The 13928-nt window shown below is 41.6% G+C and overlaps 2 protein-coding genes across 2 annotated transcripts; one reads left to right on the top strand and one right to left on the bottom strand.

Moving 5' to 3' along the window:
- The first annotated feature begins 2595 nt into the window (after positions 1-2595).
- On the top strand, positions 2596-4207 carry LOC149019871 (magnesium protoporphyrin IX methyltransferase, chloroplastic-like). The gene is made up of 2 exons (XM_089147868.1): positions 2596-3270; positions 3372-4207. Exons 1-2 carry the CDS (start codon positions 2671-2673, stop codon positions 3774-3776), a joined length of 1005 nt encoding a protein of 334 aa, XP_089003994.1. The 5' UTR covers positions 2596-2670; the 3' UTR covers positions 3777-4207.
- Positions 4208-4640: 433 nt separating this feature from the next.
- Positions 4641-11446, bottom strand: LOC149019870 (trihelix transcription factor ASR3-like). Its single transcript, XM_089147867.1, has 3 exons — positions 10470-11446; positions 10125-10166; positions 4641-5126 (listed from the first exon to the last, which is right to left on the bottom strand). Exons 1-3 carry the CDS (start codon positions 11182-11184, stop codon positions 4837-4839), a joined length of 1047 nt encoding a protein of 348 aa, XP_089003993.1. The 5' UTR covers positions 11185-11446; the 3' UTR covers positions 4641-4836.
- Between the last annotated feature and the right edge of the window lie 2482 nt (positions 11447-13928).

Genomic DNA, 13928 nt, shown 5'->3' with positions numbered 1-13928 from the left:
AGAATGGATTGGTCATTCATTGCCTCAAAGCTCCACCATTATGGATTCCCACATAAATGGATAGAATGGGTAAGGCACTACATAACAATCCCACAATTCTCACTTCTCTTAAATGGTGCTCTGCTGCCATATTTTACACTTTCTTGGGGATTGCGCCAAGGAGAAGGAGAACCCTTTTCCTCCTATATGTTTGTACTTTGTGCCAAAATTCTTACATCATATATGGAAATAGCATTGCACAATTGCAAGTTAAAGGAAATTAAATTGTCTCGAGGAGGGGAGGCATTTTCTCATCTAGTGTTTGCATATGATTTAATCCTCTTTGGACAAGCTATTCTCTCTAAAGCTCGAATAATCTTATGATCTTATAGTTAAATATTGCTACTTCTCCGGCCAGTAACTGAATACCCACAAAACTATAGCTCATTATAGTCCCAGCACATTTTGCTAGTCTAAAAAGATAAATTATTTACTCGCTTCCACATCACCTCCACTTCTAAAATGGATATTTACTTGGGAATCCCTCTACTGCATGGGAAACTGAAAAAGAAGCACTGTGATATGCTTCTTTCACGAGTCAATAATAGACTACAAACCTAGCAAGCAAACTTCTATCTTATGCAGAAAAAACCATACTTATCTTGTCCACAGTGACAAGTATGCCAACTCACTTCATGTCTTGATTCAAACTTCCTATCTCTATCACTTATACCTTAGAAAAACTAACTCGGGATTTCTATTGGTCAAGTGGAGATAAGCAGCATATTCATACAATCCCTTGGGACTTGCTCTCTAAGCCTCTTTGCCAAGGCAGCCTCAACCTTGAAAAAACTAGAAGCTTTTAACCTTGCTCTTCTATCTTGGAAGGCTTGGGAACTCCACTCCCTTCATGATACTCTATAGGGCCACATTATGAAAAATAAATATTTTTGACATGCTCTTTCCTTCAGGCAACAACTTCCCCTACATCCTCTTGGGGATGGAAGCCTATCTTGCAAGCAAGAGATCTATTACAATGAGGCTTTTTTCTTCAAATCGGAAATGGAAGGCAAGCTAGCAAATGGCTTCTCAATTGGGTTCCAAACCAACCTTTGGATCTTGGATGTTACCCCATTGGTCACTCTTCTTTTCGTGTACCCTATTTTATACATCATAATTCAGCCAAGTGGGATCGAGAGAAAGTACTTAGCTAGTGGCCTGCTGACACTATTCAAAAAATTTTTAGCATTTCCATTCCTATTCATTCATGTGACGATAGGTATGTTTGGAAATGCACATCTACAGGTCTTTTCATAGTTCACTCGGCATATAATCTTGCCATCACTCCCATGCATGCCTCTCCACCAACAAATGGCTTCATTTGGTTAAAGTTTTGGCATCTTCCCCTCCCACTGTGTACCCTACACTTCCTCTGGAAAGCCCTCCATGATAAGTTGTCGATCACAAATCTTCTTGCTAAGAAAGGTTATTCCATCCCAATGACTTGTCTTTTCATGTGAAACACATCCTACATCGGTACATCTTTTTATTCATTGTCCTATTACTAATTGCATTTGGGATCACATGCATTTCCTAGGCAAGCATCCCACCCAACCCTTGTACCTTCAGTTACGCCAGATGGTAGCCAAAGTGTACTTGAGCATCCAACAAACTGATCAACATTATCAAATCCTCATTTCTCTTTGAACCCTATGGAATACCTATACTTCTCGAATTGGAAGCTCACACCATTTCTCTCTCCTGGATACCACTCAACATATCCGCAGAGCCTAGCTCGAGTTTACTTCGTTGCAATGACCACCACAACATCCTCCCATGCAACGTATGATTCGGTGGAACCTCCTCGTGTAGTATGAGTCAAATCAATGTTAATGGCTCTTCTTATGCCAATCTTCGCCTCTTTGTTATAGGCGGCGTAGCATGAAATCAAGATCATCAGGTTCTTTTTTCTTTTGGGCAAGGGACCGGTACACGGGATTCTCTAGTAGTCAAGGCATTTACAACCCGGGAGGCTCTCCAATATGCACGATACCTTCCACTTTCACACATTCTTCTCGAGACTGATAACCAAGCTCTGACGACCTTCCTCACATCACTGACTTGTCCTTCATGGAAGGTCACTACCCTTGTGACGGATATTATTCATCTTGCTTCTACTTTCATCGCATGTCAATTTTACCATATCCTTTGAGAGGCTAACTTCGCTGTTGATTTAATTGCCAAAACCCTCGCTAAATCACAGGACTATTTCTTCTATGTTCACTCCCCTCCCCCCTTCTTGTCTTGGGCTTTATTGTATGAGAATCTCAGATGTAAAATACCAAGAAGATTAGATATTAATGCAATAAATCTTATTCCTAACCAAAAAAGAAGAGTATGGAGGCAGCCGTAAGTCAAGCCCAAACCAGGATAGGTGGGCTTCACGAGCCCAGCCCAATCAGTTGTCGCAGAAATTCCGTACAACGTGTTCATACCGGGACAGCTAGCACAGTGACATTGAGGTCCACACAGCACAGCCCAGCCCAGCCCAGCCCAGATTCCCAGAGCACTGATAAGCAAACGATCAGATATCCTGGATTCTGGATTGCTGTTTACTCGATCTGGATAAGATATGCATATCCCATCTATCCAGATTCCAGGATTTCTGCGAGCTGCTTGTAGCTCGTGGTTATGGCTATGGCATTCTGCGAGGCCTTTTCCTCTCTTATTTCCTCTCCCAGGAGTTGTGTACCATCGCCAAAGTTGAATGCTCAGTATGAATTCGAAATCAGGACGAGAAGAAGAACTGTAACGCCCCCAAGAGCCCTTCCAGTTCCACCACTGTCGACTGCTACCGATGTGTCGTCTGTCGGAGCTGCCTTGGATGGCACAACGCTGGCCTTCTTGGGTGGTGGTTCGATCGCCGCTGCGGCCGCTGTGCTTTCGTTCGCCGACCCTGAGAAGCGTAGGCAGCTCCAGGCTGAAGAGGTGGGAGGAGGCGACAAGGAGGTGGTGAAGGAGTACTTCAACAATTCCGGCTTCCAGCGCTGGAGGAAAATCTACGGAGAGACCGACGAAGTTAACAAAGTCCAACTTGACATCCGATTTGGCCACTCCAAGACCGTCGAGAATGTCATGAAGATGCTCACAGACGAGCGCCCCCTGGAAGGCGTCACCGTCTGCGACGCCGGCTGTGGCACTGGTTGCCTCTCCATTCCTCTCGCCAAGCAAGGGGCCACTGTCTACGCCAGTGATATCTCTGCCGCCATGGTCGCCGAGGCTGAGAAACAGGTCGGTCTCTGTACTGTTAACAGTTTTAAGTACTCTAGTAGTTCCAACTCTCTGCGAATTGTCTCAATTCTTTTATGTAATTAACAAAAAAACAATGGCAGGCAAGAGAAGAGCTTCTTCAAGGGGAGAATGATGGCAAGGCGAAAATGCCCAAGTTTGAGGTGAGCGATTTGGAGAGCTTAGAAGGGAAATACGACACGGTTGTGTGTTTGGACGTGTTGATACATTACCCGCAGAGCAAGGCGGACGGAATGATAGGGCATTTGGCATCGCTGGCAGAGAAACGTTTGTTACTCAGCTTTGCTCCCAAGACATTCTATTATGATCTGTTGAAGAGGGTAGGAGAGCTATTTCCTGGACCTTCCAAAGCCACCCGAGCTTACCTTCACGCAGAGGCAGATATTGAGAGGGCACTGAACAAGGTTGGATGGCGAATCAGGAAAAGAGGTCTCGTTACCACTCAGTTCTACTTCGCCAAGTTGGTCGAGGCTGTACCTGCTACTTGAATAACCCACAGATGATGCGCGGACACAGAAAGAGACAGTTTGGCTGTTGAGTTGATTTTCTAGTGCTGATCTCGCTCTAAGGGTTTGACGCCGACGCCACACTAATAAAGTATCAGTGCTATTAATCCTAGAGTTTCTTCACATTACTCTCTTTTTGGAGGCTTCTCAAGTACTCTTTCTGTCAAGGTTTCAAAACCAATCTTCTCTCTCTCTCTCTGAACAAGCACGACGAATCAATCTCGAAAAGATTCAACTTCACAAATGGTTTCTCTCATCACGCGCAAATGTCTCTCCTCTGCCTTTTGTGATCGTTTTATTTATTGCCTCTGTGCAGGGTATAGCTATTGATATGGCCGCAACTGTGGAATTGGCCCGATATAACTGAAGCGTCCTGCTTTTGGTATCTATATGAACAGTGATAATTCAGTACCGATGTTGTGTGTCAATAATGTTAGGTCTGTGACGACGATAACATTAGAAGATTTTTACCTAATAATAAATGGCCGTGAAATACGAGTAGGCCTGTAATTGTAGCCTGCATTTTGATCCCATGGTAAAACAAGAATCATCAGAACCGACCCAAAAGCATATATCAAGAAACCAGTAGGATTATTAACAAGCTGCATTGAGTTCATTGGCATTTTAAAAGTACAGAGCTAAGGTTAACAAAGGGCCAATATATGCAAGACTGGCTTCTCAGAATCAACCAAATATACAATAAAATATTGCTTTTTTGGTAAAATCAAATATTACAAGACTCCATAATTTCTCTCAAACAAGTAAATGAAAGGCCTGCTGCGATTCCTGCGCTTAATTATTTATTTCTATATTAAATCTTGTGGCCACGGGCCACAAACGGCACAATTAAGAAGCAAAATAGGAGGGGGAAAGGGGGTAAGAGCTCTGTGCTAGAAGGAATTGTACAATGATACCTTACAAAAAAACCTATTCGATGCTGGCCCGGGACGGATCTTGATGGCAATCTTCCTCAGCATACACTACAACCCATGGAGCTCAGGGGAGCATCTAACTTATGTACATAAAACCCTATAGCCTTCCACTATAACTTGTCAGCAATCTTTCCTAAAGCATCTGCAAGTTTGCTAAGAACAGTAACTAAACTGCCTGCATGGTCCTTCCGCTGGTCCCTATCTAACTGACAATTGATGTTTTGTGCTTCAAGGTGTGCTGCTAGCATTCCACTGTTCCTATCCAGGACTTTGATCAACTGGTCCTGTAGAGTGGCTTCACCACTGACATCTGAAGATAATCGCCTCCGCTTACGTCCCTCGTCTTGAGATGAAGATCCTTTCTCAGGATTAACAGTAGGCTGCTTTTCACTCTCTGTACCTGCAGATATGAAACGACTCAAATAATATTAGCATTCCTGGAAGGGCTTTTGTCATACTCCTGAATGGTTCTCATTTACTTCCTAGGCAGGATACCACAATTATTAAGGTGCGGCCAACCAAACAATTCTTCTGAAGAAGATAAGTAACATCCCAGTCCATTTACAGAGACCAATGTATCGAGACAATCCACAATACAATACTCATACATTTGAGTTCATGTAGACACTAACAATTGCTTTTGTGGTTTCTTCATAACATGAATGCCGTGATATACTACCTTGCACAAGAGGAATAACACACACAGAAGTATGTCACAGGTGCATTGCATTCTACCATTATAGCTTCTTAGCATCATTCCTGCAGATGATTTGTGTCTTATTCACAGTAAAACCTTAGACCCTGAAGTAGTGGGAGCCTCATGCACTTCATACAATCACAAAAACTGTTATCATGCTACATTGGTTTCAAAAGGTCCTTGTGTTCCTCTATCTACACAAAAAATCTAGCACACCATATAAATTATTATTTTTTATTGGTCCTACTATACCCTACACTATGGGAGAGGAACTCCAAGCCAGGAGGTTTGAACCCAAGACCTCCTGGAGGCTTTACACACAAGACACAACCACCTACAAAATGTGCTAGGCACTCGTTTACAGGCACCAAATAAAATCCATTTTGCCATACAAAGGTCTCATATGCTCAAAGATCTAACATACACATTCAACCCCAAGCATTCAGTTTCAGAACAAAGAGTCATATACGACTACCAAGTTGATTGGATAGAACTGGGAGAATCAACTAGCTTCTGAGTTGTCTGGCGATCCTATGGTGGATTTCTCCGTTGGTACATCAGGTTACACAGGGGAATCCAGCAAAAGATGGGCTTTGTTCAAGACTTCTATGGCAATAGACTATGGATCAAGTTAAGGGGCTACATGAACTTAGGCAAGGATGTATGATGTTTGTTAGGGATGGAGCATGAGCTGCCTTAACTGGCTAATTTGTTCCAACTAGCAGCTTACAGTGAGGGAGGAGAAATTAGATTAGTGAAGAACACATACCAACCGAACTACTGCAGGAAAAATCCACCTTCACACATTAAATACATTTATGTACTAGAGAATAACACCTGGAAATTTTGATTTGATTGAAAATGCAGAATTCTATGATCTAAATTAATATGAATTGATTAGCGATCGAGAAAGTACTCAATTTCTAGGATGTATGACCACAGACCAATCTGATTTGGTTGAAGATGCAAAATTCTAGGATGTCCCATGTCCCTTTATATCAGCATTTTGAACTCATAACTCCTACAATCACTATAAAAAACTCTGCACCAGATGAGTTAGAGTCCCCTCCCCCTTATCTCCTTAATAAATTTGTGGATCTCTCTTTCTTGGACTCCCTCCGGGCCATCCCTTCCCCTGAGGAGATACTCCTTGCCATCAGGTCCCATAAATCTAACCATGCCCCTAGGCCAGATGGGTTTAATATGCAATTTTTCTTTGCCACCTGGAGTTTTATCGAGGAGGACCTTGTCCAAGCATCCGCAGCGTCTTCTTCAATGCTTTTAAGTCTGTCTTCCATCAACCAAACTTTCCTCTGCCTCATCCCTGAAGATCTTGGTGCCTCCTCTCTCGCTGACTTCCATCCCATCTCCTTTGTAACTTCCTCTTCAAACTCATTGCTAAAATCCTTATCAACTGTCTCAAGAAAGTCCTCCCTCCTTAGCCAAAACCAGTCCACGTTCATCGCTAACAGCCGTATTTCTGACAACATTCTCCTTTGTGTCGAGGTTGTTTGCAGCTTTGAAAGAGCCTCACACTTCCCGGCTGCCCTCTTAAAGTGTATCTTCAAAAAGCCTTTGACTCCCTCATTAGTGAGGTCCTCTCGTCGATGGGATTCCCCCATTTTCATCCACTAGATTGAAACTTGCATCTCCTCTCCCCACTTCTCCATACTTATGAGTGGCTCCCCTCCAAATTTTTTCCCTTCCCGCGTTGGGATCTGCCAAGGTTGCCTCCTTTCCCCTTCCTCTTCTCACTGTCCCTGGAGGCTCTCTCTAAAACTCTCTAATCCAAAACAGATCACCTTGCTTTTACTAATGACCTAATGATCTTTTCCAAAGCCTCTCATTCCTCTTCTTCCATTCTCTTTGCCCTCTCCCTCTTCAAATCCCTTTGGGTCTCAAGGTCAACTTGGATAAGATCACTCCTTTTCTATCTGGCGTCTTGGACTCGATTATAACCTCCCTCTAGAACCGTACTGGCTTCACTCTTGGCTCCCTTCCCATGTTTTACTTAAGCCTTCCGCTCATCCTCAGAAAGCTCACTAGCCATCATTGTGCGCCGATCGCATCCATAAGAAGCTCCAATTGTAGAAGGGCAAACTTCTCTCCTTTGTCAGTAGACTCATGCTCATCCGTTCAGTCTTTCAATCTTCCTATCTCTACTAGCGTATTTTCTATCCCCAAAAGCCACTACAGTGCTATAGGGGCACTCTTATGTGCCTTACTTTAGAAAGGCCAAGAAATTTTGCAATTCCTCCACCCCATTAATTGGGATGCAGTTCGGTAGACCAAACTCGAAGGTAGTCTTGGGATCCAACGAATCCAGGACTACAATGTGGCCAATGTAATTTGGAAGGTCGCCTCTAGACATGACTCCATCTAGGTTAATTGGCTATACTAATCTCCTTATATCCAATTCTATCTAAACAATCTCCCTCCCCTCTAAGCCCTCTTGGGTCTAGAGGAAACTCCTCCTCTTGAGACCCATCGCTCTCCCTGCCATTTCTACCCAGGTCTCCTCTAGTTCTTCTACCTCCTTCAGCTAGACTCGTGGCATCCTTTGGGCATCCTCTATAACTTCTTTGGCCCCCGCAGTGTCTATAAGTCATGTATCCCCAAAGCTGCCACCCTTTCCTTCTCCATCTCCCTAATATCTTGGTCCACCCCTCCTTTGTCCCACTCACGTTTCACAGAAGTTTGGACCTCCCTTCTCCCTCTTCATAATATCCCCCAATGACCATCACATTTGGCTCCCTCCCCTTTAAAAGCCTTCTCCACCTCCTCTGATGGGAACCTCACTCACTCTCTTCGTCAACTTATCGCTTGGGTTCAAAGACAATATGCCTTGCCATGCCCTTACCCTTTGGAGAGCCCCTGAACCTTGCCCCCCCCAATCCAATCCTTCCTCATCACGGCTATATCTCTGTCAACCCTAACTGTATTCTTTGTTGGAATGGTTCAGAGGACCTCGACCACCTGTTTTTCTCTTGCCCTCTCACTTGGGCGGAAGCCCTCCCCTCCAGTCGACCCCACTCTCGTCGTTCCTTTGGCTTTTCTAGCAATTGGCCTTGCGTCCTAAGATCCTTTTCTAACTCTACTATTTGTGATCGAGTTGCCAAGATGGTGTTTGGTGCTACTATCCATCACTTGCGGTGGGAAAAGAACTTTAGGAGATGGACATCAAAATATAGATCCCTGGACATAATTTGGAAAACCATCTATTTGATATTTCTACTATGCTTCAGCTTGTCCTCTATCCAATGGTAGTCAATTTCCCAAGCAACATGCTTATTGTTGTTACCTGGGGTCTTTTGCTCTACCCTCCATCTCCTTCTTGAAGGTTGGTAGCAACCCCCCCCCCCCTTTGTGCATTCTTCTCTCCCCTATGGGGTCTTTTAGTTTATTCATCCCAAACACCCCCCCTTAAAAAATATATATAATAAAAATAATAAAATAAAGGACCTCTAACTTAATGATTCAGAATTAAACAAAATTTCAATTCAACTAAAAGAGAACCCAAATATGCTCTTCGTCCAGCAACAGGAAGATGATGGAACTAAGAACACCAAGAAAAGGCACCGAAAGCACAATGATCTAATTCTTACCAAGATACCCCTACAATCAGATTTTAAAACATAAATATATACACTAGACACAAAAATAAATCCCTAATTATCAATCAGACACAGATAACTAATAACCCAAAACTAAACAACAGGCAAACAAACTCCCTTGGTGATGCCTCCAGGACAATTGACCTTCAAATGCATCATAGTTGATGCCCACACACAAACTCTCTTAACATAGGTTAAATAAGACATCCCTCAACTTCTTAAAAGCCAAATTGAAATCACCTCTGATATTCCAGTGGCATTATAAGCATTCTGCTCAACTGTATCAAATATAATGCCATGCTGAAACTTAAAACTATTTTGAATGCTAATATATGCCATGAGACTTCACGATTGAGTATATTTCACAGGTCATTATTTGGTAAACTCAGGCAGATAGATTGAGCCACAATTCAAATAAAGAATAACACTTTCTTTAAAGAAGCAATAGAAAATTGCCATACAAAGGTCTAAGCATAAGAACAAAGACTACTATTGACATGCCTTACCTTAAACAAGCCCTACAAAACAAAGAAAAAGTTAGTAAGAACTCAGATACATGAGAATGAGATACACCTGACACTGTTATCAAATATCAAGTATAAGGCTCAGCAATCTGGTACCAAACTGAGGACTCAAAGGTTACAATGGAGGGCGAGGGGCATAAAAAGTCAAAATAAAATTAAGGAGATTGAAATGTCCGAACATTTTCTGCAAAACATAATCCACTGGGTCATTCACTTTTCATTAGACATGATGTTAAGTTCAAATTAAGGAGGGTCCTCAGTCAAGAAAAGAGAGAGGTCCTAGAGTAAAATCTGGACATTCAAAGTCAGCCTCTCAGAGTTGCAATACTAGTCTCATATGAATAGATCAAGTAATTCTAAATTGAGACATTCCTTTTAATAATTTTACTAACACATTATCGCTTAAAGACTTCCAGTATCCTGCTCAATATCAGAAAATTGATTTCTCATTTCATACTTCAAAAGAATCCTAAACAACTAGGTACATAGGTTTCAGATCCAGACACGAGACTAGAACAGAAAAGAATTGAAGAATTAACTATTCAATCCATCCAAACAATTACCTTGTTCTATATCTCCTTTGCAAAATGGTTGGAACTGCTTCTCTGCATCGACCCGAAAAACACAAATATTAGTTTCAATCAGAAGAGAAGCCGGGAGAAATTGAGAAGTTCATGAGACCGGAAAGCCGCAAATGCCAAAACGGAATAAAAAATCTCTTGAAAAACTTGTCAACGTCAACAACCTCAGACGCATAACAGAGCTCTTAAGGGAAGAATCGAATGAACACCAACTAATTCATATCTTGTAACCAGTTCCACAAGAACAAATATATATAGAATTCAAACACAAAACATCTCCTGAGTGAAGAATAAGTAATTTGTAAAAAGCATAAGACATAAATTTACCCGAAATAGGCAACGGAGCAGGGAAAGTTGTCGTGTCTTTCTCAGGGCTCCCACCAGCCTCCTCCTGTTGTTCAAAATCAGAAAAGAGCCCATCTTCCACCGCCGCGCTCCGACCACTGTCGAACACTGCCTCCTCGTGCTCCGCAGCCACGTCTGCCACCACCACCACCCCGCCTTCGCCGTCCTTCAAATCGAAAGTCGTCGTCGCTGGAGAGGCTGAGGGATCAGTACCATTTCCTCCATCCAAAATATCGTAAACCTCTCTGTCGAAGAAACCAGGCAATCTTCTCTCCCTCCGAATATCGTTCCTCATGACCCAGAACGATTCTGATTCCTCCTTTATCATAGATTCCCATTCTTTTATCTTCTTGTAATCTCCGGCGAGATTGCTCCATCGTTTCCGGCACTGAACAGGTCCCCGATTAACGCCGTGCCGTTTGCAGTATGACGATACAGAAGCCCACTTAGGCTCCAAAACGTTAGACCCGAATGCCGAACCGGCGGCTCGACCTCTACGAACCCGGTTCTCTGCCACCTTCTTCCCTTGAATCAGAACCAGTATCTCTTGGCGAGTCCACCGAGGGAGCCTCGGCGGTTTGTTCGCGTCATCGACACCATCGACGCCGTTGGTGCGCGGCGGAGTGGCGTTCGTATGTGCATCGACCGGCACCGGTGGTGTTGCTGCTGCTGGTGGAGATAACTGCTCATGCGCCATGAGCACTACACCGGCAGGGGCTTTTGAGAGGTTTTCTTTCTCTGTGGTGAAAGGTCTTAGCGTCGGAGCAAAGCACGTGACTTAACGGGGTTTTGGCGTAACGGCGTTTCTGATAGAGGTCCGTTTGAACGGGAGGGTTATCACACCTTGGGCCATAGAGAAAGAGGGAGGAGAAGAGGGGGAAGGGAAATGTGGAGAGAAATTTTTAGGGCAATGGGATTATGGGAGTGGTTTTGGTGGGGTTTTAGTTTTACTAGTAATTATGGGAGACCCTAATCTATAACGCTCTCTTTCTTTCCTTTCTTTATTTCCCTTATTAAAGAAAGAAAGTAACTAATTAATGATTAATTGGGTCCTTGTATTCTATGCTTTGTATTCAATTCACTTGCTACATTTAAAAAGAAAAAATAATAATAATAAAATAAAAAATAGGACATCACTTTCTTTGTTTGAATTGATAAGGCACCACCACCCTCCCCCTATAGCTATGTGTATGATCCTTCCCCCTCTTTTTCTCTCTCATAGATACAATTTGAGATATTAACCTAATCTTCAAATAATAAAGACAAGCGTGTTTATGTTACTTTGTCACGAAAGGGAGTTAATAAAGGAAGTATGGACACGCAAGTTTCATAGGTGATGTGTGTGTAGAGAAATTGGCTCATCAAGGTGAAGTAGGGGTCACAAACTCCTTGTGACCGCGTGGGGACCAAAAGGGTGATGTCATTGAAAATGCATACGCTTGGAAGTGTCGTTGAAGGAAAATACAGGGGAGTTGCAGTATCCAATGGGTCCCACACGCGTGCTACACTTTTCCTTTGTATCAGCACCAATCAAGTGATTAGGGATGATTCACACCACAAGAGACAATGTAAGAGGCATGTAGCACTTTGTTACTCACTCTCTTACTCCAATGGTCTTCTTCGGTGTCCCTTTTTTTTCACCCCAATCGCAGTTTTCTTTAGGGAAAAGGTCTTATAGGTGGTCTTTTGTTTTTTGTTTTGCTAGAGTTCCTTGAATGTGACTCACCTAAATGGATTACACGATTTATCCTCTAAATTTCATATTCAAATCTAATAATATATCTTCACATTAATGTCATGCATTTTTTTCAATAGTCTAAGCATTGTAATCCACTACTTTGTTGGGGCAGAATTTTTTCTAAAGTTAATTTTGCACATATGGCCAAGTTTTATTAGGCTAAGTCAAATATGCATGTAAGAGGCCCTTATTTTTATGTTTCTTATATATATTTCATTCCCCTTCAATGGTGCCACATGATACAAATACGTGAACATCCATATTTGTCACATGAACAAGCTTGTCCATATAACCTTCTTGTTTTATTTTAATCCCTTTTCATTTTTGTCCATCCATAAATGACAAGATATTTGCTTTTGGGTCGTTCTCTATGTTTGTCTCTCTTCCTATATAATTCTAATTATTTCAAACACCTCCTAACCATATGATGCCAACATGATGATGGTTGACACCTTAATATTTTCAGTTTGCAAGGATAAGGAAACTCTAGTAAAGTTTGCTTCAATGATACATTTAGATAGGTGTAGTTCATTGTTTGAAGTGTATATGATGTAGCAAATTAGATCACAAAGTTTATTTTCCATGTGTTAAGTTTCAACTCAATTAAAGTTTTCAAGTTGCAAAATTAAAGTTTGATAACACAGTGAGGGTAGAAAGAGTACATGATCATGATAATACATTGAAATACATAAGGATACAGGAACCTAAGAAACACAATTAGATGACATGCATTATCTTTCTTCTAAGCAACATTGAGAAAGGAGTCTTGTGTTTTGAACTTGTTACTTTTTTTTTGAAAGTAATAGACAAATCACCTAGTTATAAAATTTGGAGAAAAAGTGCATACCTATACCCAAATATATTGAGTTCCATCTAACTGCTAACTGCTAACTAGTCCTTTGGAGTTTGGATTACTACCCAAAAAAAAGAAAAAGGAAAAACTAAACCTTTGGATGACCTAGTTTTCATATATATATATTTTTTTCAATCATATGGGAAAGTGTCCCAAGGCATGCATTATAGGTATGTGAATGTGGACAATTATGGAACTTAATGGTATTATGGAGCCATGGTTGTTTATTATGGCAAGCACTATAAAAAGCGATTAATGGTGGAGGGAGTGTCCAACCACAATTCATTAATTTATATTTTTTTAGACAAGTGACCTATTGTTGAATGTGTTAATACTTGACATGCTTGGTGTAGAATCCAAGCTGTGATTTCTTATTCGAAATGATAGCTATTGGTCAAAAACCAAGGAAAGATTTGATGGGAATTTTCACTTGGGTGGTCATTACTCATAATTTCATAAGTGTGAGGATTAGTGTAGAAGAAATCTTACAAAGAAGAAAGAATATTCTTCAATGGAAAATTAGGATCTCAAAAGTTTTATATCAGGGTTTTCTGAATAGTTGATTTAATTCATATTAGTTAACAGATCAGACATTGGTGTGAATATAGAATCTGATTCATTTAATTTGCGAGCATGGATCATGACTCATAAGGCTTTAATATTCCTCCCTCCTTTCACCAACTCTCAAAAGAAATTGTTATTTCTTGACTTAAAAAACAGAAAAAAAAAAGAAAAGACTATAGCATATGGCATTACCCAATTTAATAGAATGTTGATTCTACCAGTAAGTAAAAGGGGAAGTGCTATTGGGTCTACACGTCGTGGTTAAGAGGGCAGTTGGGTTGGATAC

Source organism: Hakea prostrata, chromosome 3, assembly GCF_041222555.1.
Source record: "Hakea prostrata isolate BN-2017 chromosome 3, UWA_Hpros_2, whole genome shotgun sequence".
Classification (NCBI taxonomy): domain Eukaryota; kingdom Viridiplantae; phylum Streptophyta; class Magnoliopsida; order Proteales; family Proteaceae; genus Hakea; species Hakea prostrata.
Note: the sequence above shows the minus strand (reverse complement) of the source record. Positions and strands in the feature narration are given on the sequence as shown.